Raw genomic sequence first — 26909 nt, forward strand, 5'->3', positions numbered from 1 at the left:
CTGTTGACTGAGGGGGGCAACCCTGTAAGGACCCCTCTCACTCTTGAGAGCTTTTTCTGTATCTTCACTTAATAAACTTCTATCGCTTTACTCTCTGTTGTCCGCGAGATTCATTCTTTGACTAGAACCGAGCTCGCCCACTTCATTTTGGTGCCGAAAGCCAGGATCACTTCCACCGAAGGGTGAATAAAAGGGGACTCTTTTCTTTTCTTTCCTGGGAGATGTCTCTCCCTGAGATGATCTCTTCTCATAAACAGCAAAACCGGGCACCGGTTAAAGGTGAATAGCATGGCCGCCGGTCTTAAGTCTCAGGTGACAGGATTCTAGACAAAGGTTTGGTCAATCCCCCTTCCTCAAAAGAGGAAGTTCTGCTTTCTGTTCATTGGCTTTTCTTACATGGCTTTCTTGCACCTCAGGGACTTTGCCTATAGTAGGGCCCTTCCAGACTCCGATGGTCACTATGCCCGTTTAATTAGGAATTCATTTCAGGAAGATTGTTGCTTATGTAGATACAAGGTTTTTTCATTTAAAGATGTCTTTCATGAGAACTTAGGTCAGGAGGAGAATCTTTTCCTCATTTTTGCTGCCTGCAAAAACTTATGTTTTTCTGTTAGGTACAATTTAGGTTTAATCAGGGCCAGGGATCAAAACCCAAGTTATCGGCAAGCAGGATTAGAGTATCTCTTTATATGTAAAGTTGGGGGGGCGCTGATTATTTCCTGGGCATTTACTACCCTTGGAATATGTTGGGCATTAAGGAGGGAATTACAAACCTCCAGCCACTTCCTTGATTGGTTGCATTAGTGGCTGGGACTTCAATGGGTCATATAATCAAGGCTTTCTTGTTCCAACAACAGAAATATGAAATTATGATGATGCTAAATCTCGAGGTCTGTACCCTTCAACAGGGCCATGCTTGCAAATGGACAGAAATGCTTGTATAGGGACAGAAAAAGCACCCAGGGGTAAGGTGAGGGAACATAATTGAATCAAAGTTTAAGCTGGTAACCTCGCTAAGCCTTTATGATTGGGCCAGATTTTGGGGGGGCGGGAGAGGGGAATCCAGAGGAGAAAAGGAGGATCAGGTGACGGATGGATAAGAGTGGCTACTCCTGCCGGCCTGAGCCCTCCTCAACCCAATATGTTAGGCCACTCTTTCACCTTGGGTAGGAAACCATGGGCCACCTTGATTCACAGGGGAGAGCTGATATGTAGGGACACTTTCATAGTCACCTCTCTATAACAGGTACAGGGTAACTCCTACCAGGATGGAGAGATGGGAAACAAACCATTCTCTGCGGGGACTCCTCTGGATTGGGTACTGCAAAATTGGGTAATTTCCCCTTGTAAAACTTTCTAGTGTTTTCCTTGGGTTAAACACGGCAGGTTCTTCAAGGCAAGGTAAAATAAGGTGTGGCCTTCGCAACAAGGAATGGTCTCTTCCATTTCCAAGGACTCTCCCTTGGGGTGCCTTTTAACCCACTGGAAACAATTGCAAATTTAGGAAAGGATTGAGCTCCTGTAACATTCACTGCATGGCCACAGTGGGATCAGGTCTCTCCTGCAGAAAACAGGGCGGATAGACTGAGGTACCCTAGATCCATCCAGGCTTTCAGGGCTCTAAATCAGGACCCCGACATAAAGGCCTCTTGCAGAATGCATTTACCCAAACACGTTGACTAGTAAACTCCCTCCTGACATATTGGATAATTGTCTAAATAGGCGTCCTCCAAATAAACCCAGGTTGCTGGAGGAAATATAGGCCCTCCCTAGCAAAGGGGATGCTGACTCTCTCGCACTGTTCCTCCTAATAGATGTGGGGGCTTCTCCCTCACTCATCTCTCAGAATAATGGCTATAATTGGAGCCAACTGTGGTTAATTGCTTAATCTGCTTCACGACGGGAACTTTGAGGAATATTCCCAAGCAGCTGCTGAAACTCCCTTTGTTTCGGGGAAGTTTCCTGTCTTCTCCGGCCTGACATGGACTGCCTAATCCCACTTGTTGGTGGAAAAACATGGTGTTTACTCATCTGTCCAAGTGGATGAGCTTTAGAACTAGGAACCCTTTTCCTCTGTCTTCTGGCAACAGTTTGCTTCTTCTGTCTGTCCCCACCCCCTCCTGTTTCTGTACCTTGGGTATGGCCTACATACACTGCTAAATTCAGATTTCCCCACCAGTGTCTAAGGTAAAAATTGACACTGGGGAACAAACTGATTGACTTTTTTAAAAGTGGACCCAGGTGGAACATAACTTGATATTTAAACTAAGTTAAGTTTGTTGTCTATTTAAGATAGACAATAGATAGAAATGTGAAACTTTCATCTGCCAAGGTTTGCTGAAGGTCAAATAAGCTCGTGTTATCTCTGTTGCAATTTGTTAGCAAAAAGATGACTAAAATGATGGTTAATTGTCCCATCAAAGTTTTCATATGAAATTGTTAAAATAGCTTTCAAAGTCTTTAGGATTAAATTCATTGGACATTTAGGTTTTGTTTTTGTTTTTTTTAAAAGATTTTATTTATTTATTTGACAGAGAGAGACACAGCGAGAGAGGGAACACAAGCAGTGGGGGGTAGGAAAGGGAGACGCAGGCCTCCTCCCAAGCAGGGAGCCCGGTGTGGGGCTCGATCCCAGGACCCCGGGACCATGACCTGAGCCGAAGATGCTTAACGCCTGAGCCACCCAGGTGCCCCTAGGTCTTTTCTAAATAAGATAAGTTGCTAAATCATTGATTACTGGACGTAAGTTTGTGCTTTTGACTACTTATTGCAAAGAAACTAAGGATATTTAAATCTGCTGGTAAACATGCTTTGTGCTTAACCAGTTCATAAATTTGCCATCTAAAGAGTTCTGGTGTGACAGTTTACAACTGGTTACTACTCAGTCTTCACTGGAGACTAAGATTTTTAAGAGTGCAAAATTCGGCAACTCTGTAGGAGAAAAGTAGGAGATGTGTGAGAAAGATATAAGGAATGGGAAAACATTTTTGTTGAAGGTAAAAGAAAGCAATTTTGTCCTAAACGAGACTGGTTATTTGCAGAGAAATGGCTTGGGACAAAATCTGAATGTAAAAGAAAGTTGTAGAAGGTTTGTGAAAGGAAATCTTTGGAAAGGAATTTTAGGGGTAGTTAGGACAGACTAATATTAAAATAAAGGCATTTTAAAAGTACATTGGTTATAAGATTGAAAGTCTTCTATCTCTGTGTTAAAAAGACAAAGTTTTCTTGAATTGTTAGTGCTCTTGATAAAATGTAAATAGCTATTTTCTCTTTGCCTGCCCAGAAAAACCAGTTTCTATGTTTTGCCTTTATCAGGTCTTTGACGATCCCTAATTCTATTTAGGCATGCGCTTTAATAAAACTTTCTAAGGTTTTAACAATATTCCCCAAGATTTAAATCGTGAACAAAGTCTCCTTGACTAATTAGGCTTGCTTGTTTGGTATGTTAGTTCTGGTATAAGGTCATCATCACTTGATATTCTGGCTATTGATGTGTTATGTGACACAGAAATAACTGAGTTTCTTTGTCAATTACATCCTAATGAACTCTCCCATCAGATCATTAATAATGTCCATTTCTGAGTTTTTGTCATTTATAATTGTTATTCTCTTGCAAAATGAGTTTCATCTTCAAGGAGCTTCATAAAAAGGACTTTTAGGACAAATACAGGTATTCATTATCTTTAAGATCAAAACTAAAATGGGTAAAAACTTCCAAAACTAACTGAAGTTGCATTTTAAACAAGAATAGTAACATGGGACTAAGTGAATTGGGGAAAAAAAATAATTATAGTTTTTTGTAACTCTTGGTTGAAACACTGGTTCTCTAATGTTTGCTCTTCCAGATTAAGGAAACTTTCTCTTAAGATATCTATGACTTACAAAAGTTATGATAAAGTATTCATTTGTAAACAAATTAAAGCATTTAACTTTTCTCTCTACCTGAACCCTCTAAAATTGAAAAGGTCTCAGTAAGTTTTTTTCCATGGCAATCATAGTCATTTGCATAAGTTCAGTAAGAATCTGTTCTCCTTGTAACAGGACACCATTGGAACCACTGGTTATTTTACCAAGGCTTTGACTGGAATGTCATATTTGAGAGAGACATGTATAGACTCAGATATGACCAAACAGCTTTCAGGAACTAAGGTTGACTTTATGAAACTTGGAGCCATAAAGCCCCTTGGAATTGTTGGCCTGATACCTTGCTTACAGAGTTCAAAGCAGCCTCACCAGGTGAGTAAAGAATGTCACTTCCTGGCAGGTGCAGGAACCTCAGGATACTTTGGGGACCTTGTGAAGAGAAATCTGCCCAAATCTACAAGTATTGCAGGCACGTCTGATGGCAAGTACTTGGCTTGGCTTCTGGCTCTGAGAGGCTACTAAAAGTTCGACCTAGAGATTCCTTATAAAAAGTTCCAGCAAAGCAGATTCTAAAAGATCTATATGATTAATCATTCTTACTGAGCTTATGTAAATAATTATGACATTTGTTAAAACTGGACTTGTTTTTCAAACAAATTAGTCTTATTTGGCTATCTATGGAAATGAGGGTTATCATAGAAAAAATGTTTCAATAACACACCTTTGTGGATGCTAAATTTTAGTTCTGATTGTCTTTGAACGTTGTTTGCCTAAGCTAGACCCCTTGAGGTAAACTTCAGAGAAATTACCACAATAGCTCATGTATAGACAATCTCCTTGCTTGTCATTCTGTGGGGATAACGGGACACCGGAGGCATATGATTACTTGAACAACTGGAAAATGGGGTAGATTCCCCAACAATTGTATAACTCAGCTATCACCTTGACCAATTCTATGTGGCTGGGATGACAAAATCGCTCTTCAAAAGCCAGAGGGTACCCCATGGAGATAATGGATGGCCCCGCATTCTTTATGATTAGATCAGATGACGCACTTGGGGATGCCCTTATCTCCTGAGACAAGTCTTCTCGCATTTGCCAGTAATTCCATGTAATTAGGATATTGTTAAGGCTGGACCTCAAACAAAAAGGGCTTCTTGATGGTTCTATTCCTCATAGTCTTTTATCCTAGAAGCCACCTCTACTAACAAACAATTGCAAACAAAGTCTTTAACCAAGCATACAACAGCCCTCCTGACAAAAAGAGCCTCAAAGCTCACTATGGGACTTCCAGGACTTAAGTTAGGACTGCAATATAAAATAAGCAAAACAGTGTGCTTGCTCAGCAGGACTCTAAATGATACTTCCCAGGCACTAAATGCACTCAGCCAAGAATTAAATAAATTCAGAGAAGGATGAGAACCACTATTGAATGTCTACTGTTGCTACACCATTTGGGGTATGAAAACTTTCCTCACATGTGTTGTTTTAACATTACAGTTAACTCCTACAAAGTGTCCCAATTAATAGGTGACATTTGTGATCAATTAAATAAGATCAAGATATCCACTGATCTGTTTGACAAAATTGGTAATTGAGGATCTTATCTAAGGGATGTGATGATAATTTGGGGCCTAATCCTTTTTTGTTGTTGTCAAATGAAACTTTATTGAAATTTTCCTTTATAGTTCTTTGTTTTTTATTGTTAACATATAGTGTGTTTGTTTCAGGGGTACAGGTCTGTGATGCATCGGTCTTACACAATACACAGCACTTACCACAACACATACCCTCCCCAGTGTCCATCACCGGGCCACCCCATCCTCCCAGCCCCCTCCCCTCCAGCAGCCCTCAGTTTGTTTCCTGAGATTAAGAGTCTCTTATGGTTTGTCTCCCTCTGGTTTCATCTTGTTTCATTTTTTTCCTCTTTTCCCCTATGATCCCCCTGCCTTGTTTCTTAAATTCCACATATCAGTGAGATCGTATGATAATTGTCTTTCTCTGACTTATTTTGCTTAGCATAATACCCTCTAGTTCCATCCATGTCTAGATTTCGTTTTTTGATGGCTGCGTAATATTCCATTGTGTATACATACCACATCTTTATCTGTCAGTGGACATCTGGGCTCTTTCCATAGTTTGGCTATTGTGGACATTGCTGCTATAAACTTTGGGGTGCAGGTGCCCCTTTGGATCACTACATCTATATCTTTGGGATAAATACCCAGTAGTGCAACTGCTGGGTCATAGGGTAGCTCTATTTTCAACTTTTTGAGGAACCTCCATACTGTTTTCCAGAGTGGCTGTACCAGCTTTCATTCCCACCAACAGTGTAGGAGGGTTCCCCTTTCATGTTCATCCTTTTGCATCTGCTGATGCATGTATGTTTGTTGCCCACCATGACCCCATGGAGCCATACCACAAGTCCCTGGACTGACCCCTGGGTAGATTCTAACTGCCACACAGTCCGCCACCACATTTCAGCAGGAAGCAGCTGGAGCGGTCATTGTCCCATTCCCTAACGGCAGTTAGGGTTACTATTCCAGGGGGAGGAATGAGTAAGGGACAGGCGGGGCTAGGTAGGGAGAGATAGGGGGCTAAGCGATCAGGTTCACAGAAATCCCCAAAATGTGGAGGTGTGGGGAAACCAGAGATAGGGGACAAATCGGACCACCCTGCCCTAGGCCTGTGGGGTGGGTTGTATGGGGTTGTATGGGGTGAGTGTCTTTATGATAATCACCTGTGACCAACAAAGAAGAACCACCTCTATAAAGGAAGTAAGCCATTGAAGGTGTTATCAATAGAGATGTTAAAAGGATTTAAGTTTCCTAGTTAGCTGGTTAGCTTTCTATAAAAGACCAACCCTAAAGGCCCTCATTGGCAACTCTGTCGCAACCCTGTCGGGACCCCTCACTCCTGAGAGCTTTTTCTGTATCTTCACTTAATAAACTTCTATCGCTTTACTCAAAAAAAAAAAAAAAAGAATAGTTACTCTACTGACAGGTATTTACCATGAGCATCTCAGGTCGCTGTTCCACAATGGAGGCAGGAATTTATCTGAAACACCGGATCTTTACTGGACCGTCTCTTGTTGCTCTTGTCCTTTTTACGACTGCAAATGTTAATTCCAGCAAACAGGGCTGTCAACCTATATGAACTGAAATGCCACCAAGAGTGTGGGAAACACAGGTGTGGAGGAGGAAGATGATGGGCCTCCATTATAGCTTGGACCAGCTGTACCATCAAGGACTCTGGCTTGGTTTGCTAACCATTCCAAAGTCTTTTGAGGAGGTTACAGTGTCTACTACCTTGACAGTTATCTTGTATCTCTCCTGTCAGGGAAGAAGGGAGGGATTTAGCCCCAGATATAAGAGGGTGCAAGCTGGCTCTGAGTGAAGCAAGGGCCGAACTAACAGGCTTTAGTTCATGCTGCATCCAGAGCTCATGCACATGCGTTGGGTTCTGGCCAGAGTGGCCCCTACGATAGCTTGTACTGTTGCTGCCACTTTCCTTGTTCCTCCAGACTGCAGGCCTCATTGTCATGGCTGCACTTGTGGGTATATTCCAGAGTTATGCCCATGCTGCATGCCTGGCATTTCCTGCCCTGGGCACTGCATGTAGCTGCTGAGGTGTAACAAGTACAAGTAACCTGGAGGTGTGAGGGAGTCATCCTCCACATGGAGCGAATTTGACAGATGGAGACAGGAGCTAGCTGTTAAAGTCTTCCTCCTCACCCAGAGAGATGTCTGAGAAATATGTTCACTTCATAAGACATCAGTGCAGATAGCAAGCCAATTGTTCCAAGCTGTGGTCAACTTGGTAGTGCACTTCATATATTTGCTGTCCTTTTCTGTCCCACTCCCTTCTTCCATTGGTCTTGCTTCCTAGGATTGAATTTACTGATAATGTCTTAGCACCTAAACTTTTTGCCTCAAGCTCTACTTTCTAAGAAACCCAGGCTAAGATCATTGATACCATTTATGAAGAGCTTACTGTATACTGGACACTGTTTCAAGCACTTTACATTATTTTTTCATTATGGTAAAATATATATAACATGAAATTTGTCATTTTAACCATTTGTAAGTGTACAGCTTTATTTTTAAAGTAACTTCAAAGTTAAGGTTAAACATACAAAGAGACAAGTAAAGGATTCATACGTGTATGGCTCAATGAATTTCTGTAAATTAAACGCCTGTTCAAGATACAGAATATTACCAACACCAGAGAAGCCCCTCCCTTGTACCTCTGCCAGTCATTATCCCTTTCCAAAGAAAATCGTTATTTTGACTTCTGTCATTTGTCTGCTTTCCATTCATGTAGTAGAAAGAACTCTTTTATGCCTACATTATGCTCAATGTTGTGTTTGTAAGATTCATTGATGTTAATGTGGCAACTGTTTACCCATTTCCATTGCATATAACATTTCATTGTATGATTATATCTTAATTTATTTCTCCGTTCTATAAATAGACACTTGGATTGTTTCCAGTCTTTGGCTGCTATGAATAATGCTGTTCTGAACATTCATGTACATGGCTGTTGGTGCTGGGCCACAAGGACTGTATAGATTTAGCTTTAACAGTACTGTTTAGGGGCGCCTGGGTAGCTCAGTCCTTTAAGCACCTGTCTTAGGCTCAGGTCATGATCCGAGGGTCCTGGGATCGAGCCCCACGTCAGGCTCCCTGCTCTGCGGAGAGCCTTCTTCTCCCTCTCCCTCTGCTCCTTCCCCTGTTTGTGCTCTCTGTCAAATAAATAAATAAAATCTTTAAAACAAAACAAAACAAATACTGTTTAATTCACCGACCACCCCACCACCAAAGTTTACATTCCCATTGTATGAGGGTTCTAGTTTTTATATTCTTGCTGACACTAGATATCATCAGTTATTTGTGTGTGTGTGTGTGTAATTCTAACCATTTTCTGTGTATTTAGAGATGGTACATAGAGATCTCTATGTATGTAGACAGTATTGTTTTAATTTGCATTATTTACTGGCAGTGAGGTTGAGCACTATTGCATATAGTTACTGACCATTTGAACACCCCCTTTTGTGAAGTACCTTTTCAAGTCTTTGGACCACTTGTCCCCCTTTGAGTTGTCTGAGTTTTTCTTAAGTGATTTGAAGAATTTCTTTACATGATCTGAATATCAAACTCTGTCAGATGTCTGTATTTTAGATATTTTCCCTCACTTGTGTAGCTTATCTTCTCAATTTTATAATTTTTATGAACTTAATTTTAATAAAGACCAAGTGGTCCATGTAATATAAAGTATCTTCATGTCCTGTAGAATTAGGCAAAAATTTCCTAAGACAGATACAAAAGCTCTAATCAATAGGCTTAAGAAATCTTTGCCTATCACAAGTCCATGAAGATATGTTATTTTCTAGAAACTTTGTATAATCGTTTATTTTATACTTGTGGTCCATCTGGAATTAATTTTTGTGTGTAGCATGAGGTACAGGTCAAGATTTGGCTATCCCACTGGTATTGTAGAGATCTGAACTATGATAGTGACTTTAGCATACTTGACTAAGTGCAGCTCTCTGTTCATAAGAGCAATTGGTCTACAGATTTTTTTTTTTTTTTAAGATTTATTTACTTGAGAGAGAGCATGAGAGAGCGCAAGGTAGCACACGGGCCTGGGGGGAAGAGAAAGAGAATCTGATGCAGGCTCTATCTCATGACCTTGAGATCATGACCTGAGCAGAAATCAAGGGTTGGTTGCTTAACCGACTGAGCCACCCAGTCGCCCCCAGATTTTCTTTTTAGTAAGGTCCCTATGATGTCTGTATTAAAGTAATTTTGTCCTCATAAAAAAACATTGCAAAATGTTCTTCTAGTTTCTGGAAAAGTTTGTATAAGATGGCTCTTCTTTCTTTCTTAAATGTTTGGAGATATTCATCAGGAAAGCAATCCAGGCTTGAAGTGTTCTTCATGGGTGAATTTTAATTAGTAACTTGATTTCTTTAATAGATATGAAATTATTCTTATTTACATTTTTCCTTATATTATTTCTGTTAAATTGTCTCTCAAGGAATTTGTCAGTTTCATCTAAATTTTCAAATTTGTTGCATAAAGTTATTCCTAACATCCTCTTATTAACGGTCTAATGTCTCATGAACAGTAACAATGTCCCCTCTTTCATTTTGGATATTGATTATTTAGGTCATCATCTTTTGTTTTCTTTTTTTTTTTTTTAAAGATTTCAGAGGGAGAAGCAGACTCCCTGCTGAGCAGGGAGCCCGATGCGGGACTTGATCCCGGGACTCCAGGATCATGACCTGAGCCGAAGGCAGTCGCCCAACCAACTGAGCCACCCAGGCGCCCCATCATCTTTTGTTTTCTTGATCAACTTGACTAAAGATTTGTTGATATTAGTTTTTGCAAAAAAGATGCAAATTTCACTTAATTTTCTCTATTTTCTCCCATTTCAGTGATGTCTGTTATTGATGTCCCTTTATTATTTCTATTTGTTTTCTGGGATTTAATTTGCTTTGTTTTTCAGCTACTCTAGATTCACACTTAGATAATTAATTTTCTGTCTTTTTAAAATTTCTAATATTTACATTTAATGCTATCTCTTCTGAGTCTAGAATCTCTTCTAGCATCTGCCCTTTTATCTTTCCCATGTATCTGTCATGCTTTTTTTCTTGTATTTTTAATCTTTCCTTTTTTGTGCCTCAGTTTTGTTGTTTTAAGAAAAAAATCGCAGGGGTGCCTGGGTGGCTCAGTTGGTTGGGCGACTGCCTTCAGCTCAGGTCATGATCCTGGAGTCCCTGGATCGAGTCCCGCATTGGGCTCCCTGCTCAGCGGGGGGTCTGCTTCTCCCTCTGACCCTCCCCCCTCTCATGTGCTCTCTCTCAAATAAATAAAATCTTTAAAAAAAAAATCGCAGAACACTCAAGATCAACATTAATAAAGAACAGTTACCTCATTTCTATTTGATGTTTGTAGAGACTTTTTTGCCAAGATTACTAAGAATAGTACTATGACTGCAACTGTTTGAAGGAGGCAACAACCATTCAGAGAGAACACACATTCTCTCTTTGGTTTAGGGATGAATTCAGATACATTAAACTGCAAATAATTCTATATTTAAGCCTGGGATATATGGTAGAGTCGTCATTATTGAAATGGATTCAAATTTATGGGTAAACATCCCTCAGTTTTATAATTTTATGGGTAAGCTTTTTATATGTAGTAACAGAGAGATGAGGGCATTACTTTTAGTGAACTGGGGCAAGGGGTGCTATATTCTGCAAGGGAGGGGACAGTACAACTCTCCAAAGTCCCACTGGATATTCATGTAGGTGATACAACTGGTTTTTGTTTTGTTTTGTTTTTTAGAGAAGGGGAGAAGGGGGAAGAGGGGCAGAGAGACAGGTAAAGAGAGAATCTTAAGCAGGCTCCACGCCCAGCACAGAGCCCTACATGGGTCGGGATCTCAGGACCCTGCGATCATGACCTGAGCCCAAATCAAGAGTCCCACCCTTCACCGACTGAGCCACCCAGGGGCCCAGTGATAAAACTGTTAATAATGATTTTACCCTATATCCTGACTCTCTTTCACATATGAACCCTAAAATATTTTTTGCATGGTTTAGATAGAGTCTGAATTCTCTGTCAATAGTACACACAAGGAATATTGTTTTGCTTGTTTGGAACTTTATGGAGAGTTAGTCACAATTTTGGAAAATCACATTAACTACCCTACTCTGCCTGTGGTATTTTTGTTTCTTAGGCAACTCGCCTGTGTTACGTCAGCAATACAACACAGCCTGTATGTGTGTTTAAGAGGATTCCGCAGATAGGTGCCAGCACCCCATCACTTTGTTGATGTGCGGTTCACGGTGTCACAATACTGTCCTCCCTTACTTTCCCTTTCTTCCTCTTTTAAGTAGGAGCATTGCCGCGCATACTGATTTAAAAATATGTCTAGATATATAGTATTGTGTACCAGTTTTAGCCCAAGATAATGATTTCATTTCGGGACTTTTGTTATTAAAACAGAGGTCCGGAGCCTGATAGGTTGAGAACAACGTGGGTAGAATCACGGTGTTTGCTAAGATTGGTTTCAACACACAGAAAAGACCCAGCACAAAGAAACCTTTTTTATTACTGTAATTTACCGTTACCTTAAAAACTTCTCTTCGTTACGTAAAGCCGTTTTCGTCACTGCGAGGCGATCGCCTCGGGCCGGAACGCTCACGCCCCGGGGCAGAGGCGCTCCGAGGCTGTCCCGGCTGAGACTCCGCCCGGAACCTTGGCGCCGTGACGCAGGTTTCCGGCGGGCTTCTTAGAGCGCTGAACAGCTTCGGGCCGAAGGACCATGAGAGGGCCGGAGTCGGGTCCCGAGCCTACGATGGAGGGGGACGTGCTGGACACCCTGGAGGCGCTGGGGTGAGTATTCCCGGGGACGCCCTTCCCCTGAAAACGTAAGCTCTCGCTCCGTTTGGCTGCTGCGGTCTCCTCCCCGTGGGCCTCCGCTGGGTTCCGGCGTCTCGGTGGAGGCCTCCTTCGCCACCGCGCTCCCGCCGGCGCCGACGGAGTTAAGAGGGAGGCGGGAGAGAAATCCGTTTGGGGGGTGGAGCAGGCCGGAGAGCTGGGGCGCGTGGCCCCCTCTTCCAAACTCCTGGCCTCGGAACTCCGTAGCCAGGAGCCGCAGCCGGGCTAGCACCAGCCCTCCCGAGGAGCACGTCCCTGCCCCGCGCGTGCTATTTGTGTTGACGTAGTTGTCGCGCCCGGGGCTGGGGGGTGCTGGAACCCCGACTGCGGCTGGGGACTGTTGTCTCCTGCCATGTACAACCTGTGGCTTAATTAGGGCTCGGGAGCGAATCTCCTGCTCTCTTGGCCCGAGAAAAGTGACCAAGTTAAGTGTGGGTCCATTCATTCAACCTTTCATCCGTTTGTTAACCACATATTGTCGTGGGGTTAATATGCATTAATTGATACGTATTTATGTGCTAGGCGGAGGAAGAAGACAGTTTTCAGATTACTAGTAGCTCACGTTGTTGTTGGGGGCTACAAAGAGTCTACCGGAATTTACAATTCAGAATGCTAAGTGCTGTGAGAACTCCTGGAATGATGTTAATACTTCGAAGCACGGGGATCAGTTCATGCAGAGTAGTCTCCCTCAGCCTAAGCCTGTTTTTACTCACAGCTATTGACATCCCGAACTGTCTGGTTCTGTGTATTTATTTAGCCTCTCTGACACTCTCCCCCCTCCCCCACCCCCCAGCTCCAGGAAATCAGGTGCCTTACCTGTCTTGTTCCCAGCAACATGCTACACTGGGGTCTGGCAGAATAAATAGTGGTTGAATGAATGGGTAAATGAAGAGACGTTCAAAGAAGAGAGTGCATAGAGATAGACATAGGGACAGATAGTTTAGGATCAAAAAGATTGGAGCCATCTGCACAATTGTTTGCCTTGCCACAGGCTGGAGTTTCTTGAATGGGATAGGCTGTGCTTGAATGGGATAGCTTGAAACCCCCACCCCACTTTATTTTTTTCTAAAACTGCACTTGGCTCTTCTATCAGTTGCTTCTTTTGGACCCCAGTAATACCTACTTTGCGATGTAACAAAGCCTTGCACTTAGTAGATGGATCCAGGATAAATGTTTGTCAAATGAAAGAACTGAGCCAGTGATTATTTAAGGGGCATTTTTATTCTGTGAAATCTCTTGGAAATTTTCACCTAACTTGGTTAAGGAGGTAAGCAAAACAAGTTAAAATACTAGAAGTGTGTAGACCCCAAATAGTTTGAGATCCCAGGTCCTTCAGATAAAAATAGTATGATTCTGTAAATAGTCTGTGAAAAAGAGAAAGTCAGTGCTTTTTTCTCTTCCTTCATTCCTTGAATTTGTTTCTTTGTTTTTTTAAGATTTATTTATTTATTTTAGAGGGGCTGGGTGGAGAAGCAGAGGGAGAGGAAGAGAGAAACTTAAGCCTACAACACCCTGAGCACAGACCCTCATGAGGGGCTCAATCTCATGACCTTGAGATCAGGACCTGAGCCAAAACCAAGAGTCAGATGCTTAACCAACTGTGCCACCCAGGTGCCCCGAATTTGTTTCTTTTATAGGCATTTTGAAAAATGAACTTTGCTATAGTCTTGATTTTTACCAAGGAAAATTAGTTTCAGATTATTCAGTATGGAAAGTAAAACAATTTATATACTTTAGAATTGATTTTTCGTAGAATAACTGAGGACAAAATTTTGAAGTTTGGTTTTTCTTACAATGATAATGAAATGTGGAAAGTAGTATTTACTTACAATATGTGTTGTAATTGAACACTGTTCTAAAATATCCATTTAGTTTGTGAATAATGCATTTTCTGTTGTGACTGAAACATTTAGGATATTAGTGAAAGTACTTTAGTTTGTAAGGTAAAATTGGAAATTAAAGGGAGGAATTAAAAGGGAAAATCTGTGTGAAAGAAGAGTTCAGTGATATACATGAAAACTGGGTGGGAGTGACTTTGTTTCCTTGTCTGAAAGAAGGAGGCTGGAGGACATGATTTCAGAAGTCGTTTTTTAGTTCTGACCATCTATGATTTTGTAGAGTGGATCTCAGCCCTGGTTGTGCATCAGAATCATGTATGGAGCTTGTGAAATAAAATGTTCCAGTCTGTTCTGTACCATATTGACTGGATCATGATCTTCAGGGGTGCAGTATGACATGCATATTTTTTAAAAAGCTTCACAGCCTAGTTGAGAATCAGCATTATGGAAGGAAGTTTATTTCACTTATTTATTGAGCACAACTGTATGTTGAAAACTGTTCGGAGGTCATTTGTGAGCAAAATGGAATTGATCCCTGTCCCCGTGGAGCTTCTAGTCCAGTGGAGAAACAGACGTGATCACACAAACATGATAAACCGTGAAAAGCTCTTTAAAGGAAAAGAGCAGGGTGACATGACATGACAGGAGGACCCATGTAAGGACAGGACAGGTGGATAGGAGTAAACTAGGTGAGGTTCACAGGAAAGGAGGACAAGGGTGTCCTTAAAGTGAGAACAAAATATGAAAGTTCTTGAAGTGGAAAGGAACTTGCTGTATTAGAATAACTGGAAGGAGGCCCATGTGCCTGGAGAGCAGAGAGCAATGGCCAAGATAGTGGAAGATTTGATTGGAGGGGAGGCCCAAGGCATGCAGCACTTTTTAGGCTGCGTTGTGGATTTTGTTCTTTGTCATAACAGCGATGGGACATGATTGAAGGATTTTAAATAAAAAAGGGAGAGATCAGATGTCTAGTTTGAGAAGTTACTTCAGTAAGGTGGAGATGGTTTGGAGAATTTACTAGTCAGGGCAAGAAGTGATGACTGCTTGGTGGAAGTGGGTATGGAATAAAGTGCACACTGTAGAACTTAGTGATTGGATATTACAGCTGAAGGGGATGATGATATCAAGGATTCCTTTCTTCAGTAGGTATTAATTGAGCACCAAAATGAAATGATACACCTTGGAATCTAAATTGGAAAGGGAAGAAAATGAAGACCGCAAGGAGGTAGAAAATACAGAGAATATGGAGTGACCAATGGAATGAGGTAGAGATGAGATCCAAGGATAGTTGAAAGTGAGTGGTCAAAAGAGCAAGCTGAAAGGATAGGTAGTAGGTTGTGGTCAGGGAGTGACATGTTTGATTTAGTGATTTTGGAGGTAGAATAGTTCTGGTGATGGCAAGGTCTAAGGGGTGCCTCACTGACATGTCGTGGCAAAGGTCTGAGCAGGGGAATTTCAGGAATTGAGAGCTCAGGGTATTGCATAGGTATGCATACAGGAAAATAGCAGAAAGAGGAATGGAGAGGGAAACTGAGCACAGGGCATTTTGGGGAGTGTCCAAGCAATTAATAGGTGAAAACCACAAGAGGGAGAGTGGCAAATCTGACTGGCCTGAGCCTAAAGAGAGAGGGAGGTATTTATAAGATGGTGGGGGACCAGTGATATGGATGCTGTTTTGGGAAGCAAGGAGGGCAAAAACCCTACCATCTGTCCCTGAAGAACTTCAGAGAGTAAAATCACCAAAGCTAGCGGTGGTAGGGATAATCTTTCTGATTATCAGTCTAGGACAGTTGTTGTTTATAGGTGAAACATAGTGGAAGTTTGGGTCAGGAAGTGGAGAGCTGGATCAGAGGCAAGCCAGTAGGGTATATAAATGACAGGGGGAAGGAAAGGGTCTCATATTTTATATATTGCCTGATGGAAACGGAAAAGAGAAAGTAAATTAGGCACCATCTGTGTCTTTGTGGGGGTTTGCCGGTGGCCGTAATGGATTGAAGATTTGCATCACCCAGAGCTTGAAGCAGTGTCAGACCCGCAACTGTGGTTCCCATATAGGTGGCCCTGGGGGAGCCGGCCTAGGGGAGGTGTCCCCAGTGTTTGGAATAAGAGTAGCACTTTCCTAATTAAATAAAAATACCTAGAATGAACTAAACATTATAATAATCCCTATCTTATAGGATATTGTGGCAGTTAAGTGAGGTAATACACAAAGCACAAAGCACTGGCCTAGTGTAAGAGCAGTTTTTGGTGTTAGTTGCCATTATAATTATGATTGTTATTGGAAGTTCAGTGCATTTTTTCTTTTTATTTTTACCTGATTTGGTGAGCTGAGGCATTAAGATTTGTGGGTGTTTTTTTCCCCCTTCTAAATTCAGTATTTTTGGTGATTTGAAAAATTTTATTGAATTTTATAATCGGCATTTCAGCTAAAAATAACTTATCACCCCTCTAACTTGGGTTTGACCTACAGCCATCCCAGATGGAGAAGATGGCTGTCCCAGCAGTGTCTGGGCTGTCCCGGCAGGTGCGATGCTTCAGTATGACTGTGGTCAGGCCGTTTTCCAAACTTGTGCGGCCACCTGTTCAGGTATATGGTATCGAAGGTCGCTGTGCCACTGCTCTTTATTCTGCTGCATCTAAACAGAATAAACTGGAACAGGTAGAGAAAGAATTGTTGAGAGTAGTACAAGTCTTGAAGGAACCCAAAATGGCCGCTTCCATTATGAATCCCTATATGAAGCGTTCCGTGAAAGTAAAAAGCCTAAATGACATGAGCGGAAAGAGATGTTCTCTCTTCTCACATCCAACCTGATCAGTTTGCTTGCTGAGAATGGTCGCTTGGACAGTACCCCTGGAGTCATTTCTGCCTTTTCAACCATGATGAGCATCCACCGTGGAGAAGTACCGTGCACAGTGACCCCTGGATCTCCTTTAGATGAAGCCATTCTTACTGAATTAAAGACGGTCCTAAAGAGCTTCCTAAGTAAAGGCCAAGTCTTGAAATTGGAAGTTAAGCCTGATCTGTCAATCATGGGTGGAATGATTGTCCGTATTGGAGAGAGAGATGCTGGGATATGTCTGTGAAAACCAAGATTCAGAAGCTGAGCAGGGCCATGCGGGAGGTTTGCTGAAAGTGTTGATTTTCTGCCAGTGAAAATTCCTAAACTTGGAGCAACAATAAAATGCTTCCTGAACAGAAAAAAAATAATAATATCACCAATGATATGAATTAATTTTATTCAAGAGTTTGATTATTTCTTTATAGGAGCAGAGATAGTGGTATAATCCCAGCTCTCCCTTTGCCTGGCTGTGTCAACTGGCCAGGTTATTTGCTTAATTTTCCTTATTAGGATAGACAAGTTTGAGTTCATATGGATTGTGTGAGTTCAACTCTGGATTTAAATCCTAGTGTCATCACCTAGTTATTATTTTCTGATCCTACAGAATTAAGATCATGCCGACCTCAAAGCATTGCTGTGAAGACTAAATGAATTATAAATAAATACAATTACCGATATCTATCTGTATCTGCATGCCTGTTACTGTGCCTAGCCTACTACTTAAGGCAGGTATCTTAACCTCATTAAGCCTTAATTTCTTACTGCAAAATGGGGATTTGAAAATACTCACCCTTCATGAGCTATGACCAGAGAATTCAGAGAAAAAGAAATGCAAGTGGCCTTTAAACATATGAAAAGATGTACAGCCTTGCTCTTAAGAGAAATGTAAATTAAAACTATACTGAGATACCAGATGGTCAAAAATCTAAATGTTTGACAACTTTAGTGAGTTATGAGGGAATGGGTACTCTTACACCTTGACGGTACAACCACTGTAGAGGAATATTTAATAGTATCTAGCAAAGTTACATACCCATTTACCCTTTGACCCAAGAGTCTCACGTCTAGAAATCTATCCCAGGTATAAACTGGCAGAAAGTTGCCAAGTTTTTTTTATAAGAGCAAAACACTGCAAATAACCCAAATATCCTTCACTAGGGGCATAGTACTCCAGACAGTGGAGTACTGTAACCTGTAAAATAATTGAGTAGTGTCTCTGCTGCTCTCCAGTACAGTTGACCCTTAAACAACATGGGTTTGAACCATGTGGGTCCATTTGTACGTGGACTTTTTTCATTAAACATATGTACAGTATTGTAAAACTCTTTATGATTTTCTTTAGTTACTGTAAGAATACAGTATATAATACATATACAAAGTAGTGTTAATTGGCTGTTTATATAATCAGTAAAGCTTCCAGTCAGCAGTAAGCTATCAGTAGGTAAGGTTTTCAGGAGTCAAAAGTTCTATGCAGATTGGCAACTACATGGGGATTGACACCCCTAACCCCTGTGTTGTTCAAGGGTCTGCTTTATATGTAAATGTGTATGTGCATGTGTGTGTGTATTGTTTAAAGCAAGGAATAGAACAGTGTATAGTAGACTACCTTTACCTAAAAAAGAAGTATATATATGTTTATATTTAAAAACATGGAATGACAACCCCAAACTAATAAACATGGTTACCTCTGGGGGCGGGGGGAATGGAGTAGAGGGAACAAGATTAAGATTGCAAGCTAAATTTGTTTGAATGTACCTTGTTTTGTAAATTATACTTTGAAACAATGTAAATGTTTTACATAATTATAAAGCAAAATTAAATGAAGTCAAAACAAGGAGACAAATTGCTAAAAGTTGAAAGCAAAATGAAACAAATGTTTATCAGTATATTGAGTAGGTAGTTTCATCACATGGAAGGGAATTTTTTTTTTTTAAGACTTATTTATTTGTCAGAGAGAGAGAGAGAGCAGGCAGAGGGAGAAGCAGACTCCCCGCTGAGCAAGGAGCCTAATGTGGTACTTGATCCCAGGACTCTGGGATCATGACCTGAGCCAAAGGCAGACGCTTAACTGACTGAGCCACCCAGGCGTCCCGCAGCTTTAATTTTTTAATTTAAAATTTGCATCTATTCTTTTTTCGCTAAAATTCTTCTTCATTTTTGTTACTAGTATATCGTTATTAGACTCTGCTCTATTTGACTTTGTGATAGTTGTAATACTTATCTTAAAATTGGTTGATAATTTTACTAAGAAATGATAAAGGAAAAAAGCCAAATGTCAATTAAATAGGGCAGAAATTGGCAAACTATGTCTGTAACAGACCCAATAATAAAAATTATAGGCTTTGCTGACCATATTATCAACTCTGCAATTGCAGTGTGGAAGCAGCCAGACACAGTCTGTGAATGGATATATTTATTGGCTGTGTTCCACTAAAACTTTATTTACAAAAATAGGCAGCAGGCCTTGATATAGAGTACTATCTTTTTTTTTTTTTTTTTAAACCCTTTGTGTCTTCCTTTCTAGGTATAAGGGACCGCTGTTAGAAGAGCAAGCACTTACCAAGGCAGCAGAGGGTGGACTGTCTTCACCTGAATTTTCAGAGCTCTGTGTTTGGTTAGGCTCTCAGATAAAATCATTGTGCGACTTGGAAGAAAGTATCACTTCAGCTGGTATTTTATTTTATTGTGTTTTATTTTTCTTATGTTTTATTTACTTTTGTGTAATAGTAAAGTGAAATGATAGGTTATGATTTATAGTTTTGCCTACATTGTGTCTACAAAGCAAAATAATTAATGTTATGAAGAACTACAGTATGTGATATTAAATATCTTTAGATTAAATTTTATATTCAAAATTGATTCTTAAATTTATATGAGTCTAAACAATAACTGCATAGTCTTAACCTTAGTATTATTCTTTAGAAAAAGTAGAGTCTGAATTTGATTATTTAAATAGTTTAATTTTTGAATACTGCTTATTTTAAATTAATGTTTTGTTTTTGTTTTTTTGAAGTAATTTAAGTTGTATTAGCAAGCCTGTAACTTAGGACATGGATTCACATGGGAATACCATAAAAAAAAACAACTCCTGTGCTACCTCAGAAATATTTATTTAATTCATTCCTGTCTTGGTAACTGGAGTCCTTGTGGGCCTTCAAGTGGTAGAATTTCAGAGAACTAAAATGAAAAATTTTTTTATGATTGAACATTTGATAGGATATAGAATTCCCTTGAAGCAAAGTAAAATTAGCTGAATTTAAAACATGTGGCACAAATTCCTACATAATTAGATCATGAAAGAAAAGCAATGAAGCTTAATTAGATGATTGCATTTATTATCTGAATCTGTAGAAATACAATAGAAATAGATCATTTGTTCTGAAGCCAATTAATAATTATAGCCATAGTAATGCTTTTAATATTTCAGTTACCAACATAAAATATTTCCAGTTTATCTGCTTTTGTGGAAAGTCCATTGGAAAATACTCATCAGGGATTGAAATATAAAAATACTTATCCCATGATTAGATACTTCTTAAATTTAAGTGTTACTTTATTTCTGTAGAAGTTGTTTGATTACCTTTACCTAAGCGTTGGGGTCACACATGTAAGGATTTAAGGCAAATTGAAAATTTATAATTGAATGTAAAATTGAAATCAACTGGAGGTAGATTTTATAGTTTTCAGATTATATGGTAAATATTCAGTACGTGTTTAATGATTTTTCTTCTTTAAAGGGAGAGATGATCTGGAAAGCTTCCAGCTTGAGATAAGTGGGTTTTTAAAAGAAATGGCATGTCCATATTCTGTACTCATATCAGGAGATATTAAAGACCGTTTAAAAAAGAAGGATGACTGTTTGAAGCTTCTATGTAAGTTATCTTTCTTTGAACATTTAAACTCATGTGTTTGGTGTGGTTTTTGTTATTTTCAAGATTTATGAAATTTCATTAGTGAAGTTTTAGAAATTTTGTATGTTAAAAAGGTTTTAACATTTGACTTAAAATCTGAAGCTGACTTAGAGATACTTACATAAATGTAGTATAAATTCTAAAGTGCTAAGATTTTGAATACTTAGATTTATTTGGCCAATATAGAATGCCCTGTGTTTGTCATTTATAAATTACTTATTTTTCTTTCATGTAATTCATTTCTCAGCATTCATGACTAAATGACTAAAGTTGGTCATTTAGAGTCCTATTTATTTTTAAAACTCTCTGAAACCAGGCAGCTAAGTAGATTATTACATCTTGTTTTTAGTGATAGGCATTGAATGACAGTTGGTTCAAAAATATTTACTGATCACCGATTATTGTACTAGAAACTGTTCTAGGCGCTAGGGTTATATCAGTTTTTTAAAAAAATTGTTTTCTCTAGACATTTGAATTCTAGTGAGTGTGGCCTGTTTTTGTCAGGGGTGAGTTTGGAGTATTGATTACCCTACATCCAAACAATTACCATAAATAATAAATCTATCTATTTGTATTGGGGTCCTTTGAATTTTTTTTAAACTCAGTTAAATTTCATGCTGTTTTGAAAGTTCTACAGACAATGGCCATTTGAAAGAATTTTTCTAGCATCCTTATTATTGAAGATTTCTATTATTCTAGGTCATACCATTTATAAAGAGATCCATGTGATATATTCCACATAGGCTCTAGTATTAGTAATGTTTGTTTCATTGGTGCAGAAATCATAAATGTTGAATGGTACTGATAGTAGTGTTGGCATTTGAATTGCCTTGTGTGTTTTGGGGGGGGATAAAAATTGTGTCCCCCTCCCCCATTTCTTACACTGTTTACCGATCTTCCATTTAGTATGAGTCACTGATTTAATGAACCATTCTTAATAATGGTAGGTCACAGTAACCCTTAGATATATTGGGACAGAAAGGAAGCTAAGAAGCAATGGCCTAGAGGAACTTGCATGGTCTATCAGTCAGTGAGAACTGTGTACTCCACTGTGTTTCCCTTTTTGCATTATCTGCTAAAAATATGAGCAATAATAACAATATAGGTTTATGGTACAAGTAAAAGTAAAGAGGAGATATAAGAGAAATTGGTATAGGTTTTTCTGATTATGAAAATACATGCCTGGAAGGTGGGGCAAAACGGAGTTAGTGTTAAATGGGTACAGTATTTGTTGGGGAAGATAAAAATGTTCTAGAGTTGGATGGTGGTGATGGTTGCACAATAGTGCAAATGTATTTAATGCCACTGTACGCTTACAAATAGAATTGTAAATTTTATATGTTAAAAAATTACATACTCATCATAGAAATCTTACAAAGTTGAAAGAATTGTAAAGAAAAAAATCACTGATAATCTCACTCCCCAGAGAGAATCATTAATAACTTCTTGGTGTATTTTCTTTTCCATCTCTTTTTCCTTTATACACATACATTTAAATAAGATTAGAGTCTATCATAGATACAACAATTCCTTCTCTTCTTTTTATTTAATGTGTTGTGAGCATTTTCCCATCACTTGAAATTTTTTTGAAAAAATAATTTAAATTGGCTACGTAACATTTTATGCTATGGACATAACATTTTTATATAATGGGTATTTAGATTCTTTTTTTTTAAGATTTTATTTATTTATTCATTTGAGAGAGCGAGAATGAGAGAGAGAGCACATGAGAGGAGGGAGGGTCAGAGGGAGAAGCAGACTCCCTGCTGAGCAGGAAGCCCGATGCAGAACTTGATCCCGGGACTCCAGGATCATGACCTGAGCCGAAGGCAGTCGCTCAACTGACTGAGCCACCCAGGCGCCCCGGGTATTTAGATTCTTTTCTATTTTTAATTTGTTCAAATTTTTGATTACTTTTACTTAGACAAAGATTATAAATATTTAAAAGTGAATATTCGGTGTATATTGCCATATTTTGCTTCAGATATATTATACCAGTTCACAGTCTTACCAACATCTCTTCCATCTTTGAGTTTGGCTGTCTTTAAAACATACTGATATAATAAGCCTCTTCATATTTTTCTTGGATGTTTGCAACATGTATAAGGGCCAAAGTCCTTACCATGTGAAAAGCTTTTATAAATCAAGAAGAAGAAAATAAAAACTCACTGGAAAAGTGTGTAAATTACAAAAGAAATGAACTGGCACTCGACAGAAAAATTTTTTAAAAAATGGCTTCTAAACATGAAAAGATGCACAGTATTCCTCAGATTTAAAGAGTTATAAAAAAAATAAAATGACAGGATACCATTTTTCATTTAACAGGCGAGTAAATACAAAAAAAAAAAGAGGTCATTGTATTGGGGGGGAATAAGCAGTCTCATATACAGTAGGCATAAAAATATGGGAGAATAACTGTACAGCCTTTTAGAAGGGCGAATTCTTAGTATCACAGTTAAAATTCCCCTACCTTTTGACTTGGAAATTCCATGACTAGGAATACATACCTATTTCCCTAAGTATATAAAGATATATAAAAAGGATGTTTATTATGGCTTTATTCATAGTAGTTAAATAGAAATGGTATATCCTTGCAGTGATACCATTATACAGCCATTAGAATGAAAATAGATCAGATGTGCTTATATGGAATGATTTCTGATGTATTGGTAAATTAAAAAATATACAGAACATCTGCAGTATGCTCTTGTTTGTATAAAAGAAAAGTGTGTAGATGGTGGATATGCATTCTCAGTATATATATGCATATGCCTAAAAAGATACCCAAGAAATTAATATTGATTGCCTCTGGTGAGAGGGAATCTTAAGATGTGTGGTGGGAAGACTTTTCACTGTATTGTTTGCCGTCTGCATGGATTAGCACTTTAAATATTAGACTGAACTCTTGTTTGTAGTATTACATAGAACACGTTTCCTAGAACAAAGGCAGACAGCTTAGGTTCTGTCCAAAATACAAATTTTTGAAGAGCTGGTGATCTGTTTGAATGAAATTTTGAAATCAGAAGGACCTTGGCATAGTCCTCTTAAGCACAGTTTGATACATATTGGTCTTAACTTTTTGTGAACTCTTTTGACTGTCACCTGTAGACTTTGTGGAAAAGTCTTTAAGTCAGTGCCTGCCCATGAGAATCACCTTGGGTCTAATACCGTGCAGATGCTTAACTCCTACTTCAGATCTGCTGGTGCAGAATCTTTGAGGGCAGGACCCTGGCACGTGTCACAGGCATACCTCAGAGATCCTGTGGGTTGATTTCCAGACCACTGCAATAGGGTGAATATCAAGTGAAGCAAGTCAAATGAATTTTTTAGTTTTCCAGTGCATATAAAAGTTATATTTACAATATACTGTAGTTTACTAAGTGTGCAATAATAGCATTATGTTTAAAAAAACAACGTACATAGCTTAATTTAAAAATGCCTTATTGCTAAAAAAAAATACTAGCTATCATTGAGCTTTTAGTAAGTTCTAATCTTTGGCTGGTAGAGGGTCCTGCCTCTGTGCTAATGGCCGCTGACTGATGAGGGTGGTGGTGGTTGCTGAGGGTTGGGTGGCTGTGGCAGTTGCTTAAAATAAGGCAGCAGTGAAGTTTGCCACATCAATCGACTCTTTTATAAATGATTTCTCTGTAGCATGTGACGCTATTTGATGGCATTTTACTCACAGTAGAACTTCTTTCAAAACTGGGGTTTAGGGGGCGCCTGGGTGGCTCAGTTGGTTAAGCGACTGCCTTCGGCTCAGGTCATGATCCTGGAGTCCCGGGATCGAGTCCCGCATTGGGCTCCCTGCTTGGCGGGGAGTCTGCTTCTCCCTCTGACCCTCCTCCCTCTCATGCTCTCTGTCTCTCATTCTCTCTCTCTCAAATAAATAAATAAAATCTTTAATAAAACAAAAAACTGGGGTTTATACTCTCAAACCCTACTGCTGCTTTATCAACCAAGTTTATGGAATATTATAAATCCTTTGTTGTAGTTTCAACAGTCTTCACAATATTTCACCATGAGTAGGTTCCATCTCAAGAAATCATTTTCTTATCCATAAGAAGCAACTCTGCATATGTTAAGTTTTGTCGTGAGATGGTAGCAATTCAGTCACATCTTCAGCTTTACTTCCAGTTCTCTTGCTCTTCCCACCACATCTGCAGTTATTTCCTCCACTGAAGTCTTGGACCCCTCAAAGGCATCCATGAGGGTCGGAGTCAGCTTCTTCCGAATTCCTGTTGGTATTTTGATCTCTACCCATGAATCATGGATGTTCTTAATGGCATCTAGAATGGTGAATTCGCTTCAGAAGGTTTTCAATTGACTTTGCCCAGATCCACCAGGGGAGTCATTATCTATGGCAGCAATAGCCTTAGGGATTATATTTCTCAAATAATAAGACTTGAAAGTTGAAATTACTCCTTGATCCATGGGCTGCAGAATGGATATTGGGTTAGCAGGCACGAAAACAATATTAATCTCATTGTACATTTCCGTGAGAGCCCTTGGGTGCATTGTCAATGAGCAGTCCTATTTTGAAAGGAATCTTTTTTTCTGAGTAGTGGGTCTCAGTAGTGGGTTTAAAATAGTCAATAAACCATGCTGTAAACAGATGTACTGTCACCCAGGCTTTGTTGTTTCATTTATAGAGCACATGCAGAGGGGGTGTAGTGTAGCAAAGTTCTTGAGTGCTCCAGGATTTTTTACAAGGGTAAATGAGCATTGGCTTCAACTTAGAGTCCCCAACTGCATTAGCCCCTAAAAAAAAGGGCCGGCCTGCCCTTTGAAGCTTTGAAGCTAGGCATTGCTTTGTCTCTGACTGTGAGAGGTCCTAGATGGCATTTTCTTCCATTAGTAGGCTGTTTCATCTGCATTGAAAATCTGCAGTTCAGTATAGCCACCTTCATTACTTATCTTAGCTGGCTCTTCTAGGTAACTTGCTGCAACTGCTATATCACACTTGTTGCTTCACCTTGTACTTTTATGCTGTGGAGACAGCTTCTTTCCTTACTTAAACCTCATGAACCTCTGCTAGCTTCAAACTTTTCTTCTGCAGATTCCTCACCTTTGGGGCACCTGGGTGGCTCAGTCGGTTAAGTGTCTGCCTTTGGCTCAGGTCATGATCCCGGGGTCCTGGGATTGAGTCCTGCATCGGGCTCCCTGCTCAGTGGGGAGCCTGCTTCTTCCTCCCCTTCCCACTCATGTTCTCTCTCTCTCTGTCACTATCTCTGTCTCTAAATAAATAAACAAAATCTTCTAAAAAAAAAAAGAAAAAAAAGATTCCTCACCTTTGTCACCCTTCATAGAATTGAAGAGCGTTAGTTAGGGCCTTGCTCTGGATTAGATTGGTTTAAGGAATGTTGTGGCTGGTTTGATCTTCTGCTCAGACCACTCAGACTTTCTCCATATGAGCAGTAAGGCTGTTTCAGTTTCTTATTTGTGTGTTCACTGGAATAGCATTTCTTTTTTTAAAAATATTATTTATTTATTTATTTTTTTAAAGATTTTATTTATTTATTTGAGACAGAGAGAATGAGAGACAGAGAGCATGAGGGGAGGAGGGTCAGAGGGAGAAGCAGACTCCCTGCCGAGCAGGGAGCCCGATGCGGGACTCAATCCCAGGACTCCAGGATCATGACCTGAGCCGAAGGCAGTCGCTTAACCAACTGAGCCACCCAGGCGCCCTGGAATAGCATTTTTAAGCCCCTTCAAGAATTACCAAAATGGGACACAGAGACAGGAAGTGAGCAAATGTTGGGAAAATGGCACTGATAGACTTGCTCGACACAGGCTTGCCACAGACCTTCCAATTTGTAAAAAATGTAATTGTCTGTGAAGTGTAGTAAAATGAAGTGCAATAAAACAAGGTATGTCTGTACTTTTAAAGTTTTCTCAGATAGTTCTCAGCTGAAGTTGAAACTACTATGTTGTGGAGTGTTTGTAGTGTGTGTGCATAAGTTTAAACAACAACAAAAAAATCCAGTATTTTAACTACTATAGTGAAAG

The 26909-nt window shown here is 39.6% G+C and overlaps 1 protein-coding gene and 1 pseudogene across 1 annotated transcript in view; both read left to right on the plus strand.

Moving 5' to 3' along the window:
• The first annotated feature begins 11919 nt into the window (after nt 1-11919).
• The window catches only part of FAM98B (family with sequence similarity 98 member B), a 34158-nt gene continuing 19168 nt past the window's right edge, over nt 11920-26909 (plus strand). Inside the window, exons 1-3 of the mRNA XM_034993764.1 lie at nt 11920-12269; nt 19517-19662; nt 20730-20864. Coding sequence (XP_034849655.1) covers nt 12199-12269; nt 19517-19662; nt 20730-20864 — 352 coding nt within the window. The 5' untranslated portion in view covers nt 11920-12198. The remainder of the gene's footprint in view (nt 12270-19516; nt 19663-20729; nt 20865-26909) is intronic.
• Nucleotides 16552-17711, plus strand: LOC118003039 (annotated as a pseudogene).

The sequence above is a fragment of the Mirounga leonina genome, unplaced genomic scaffold, assembly GCF_011800145.1.
Source record: "Mirounga leonina isolate KUSES-001 unplaced genomic scaffold, KU_Mleo_1.0 Mir_91, whole genome shotgun sequence".
In the NCBI taxonomy this organism is placed as follows: domain Eukaryota; kingdom Metazoa; phylum Chordata; class Mammalia; order Carnivora; family Phocidae; genus Mirounga; species Mirounga leonina.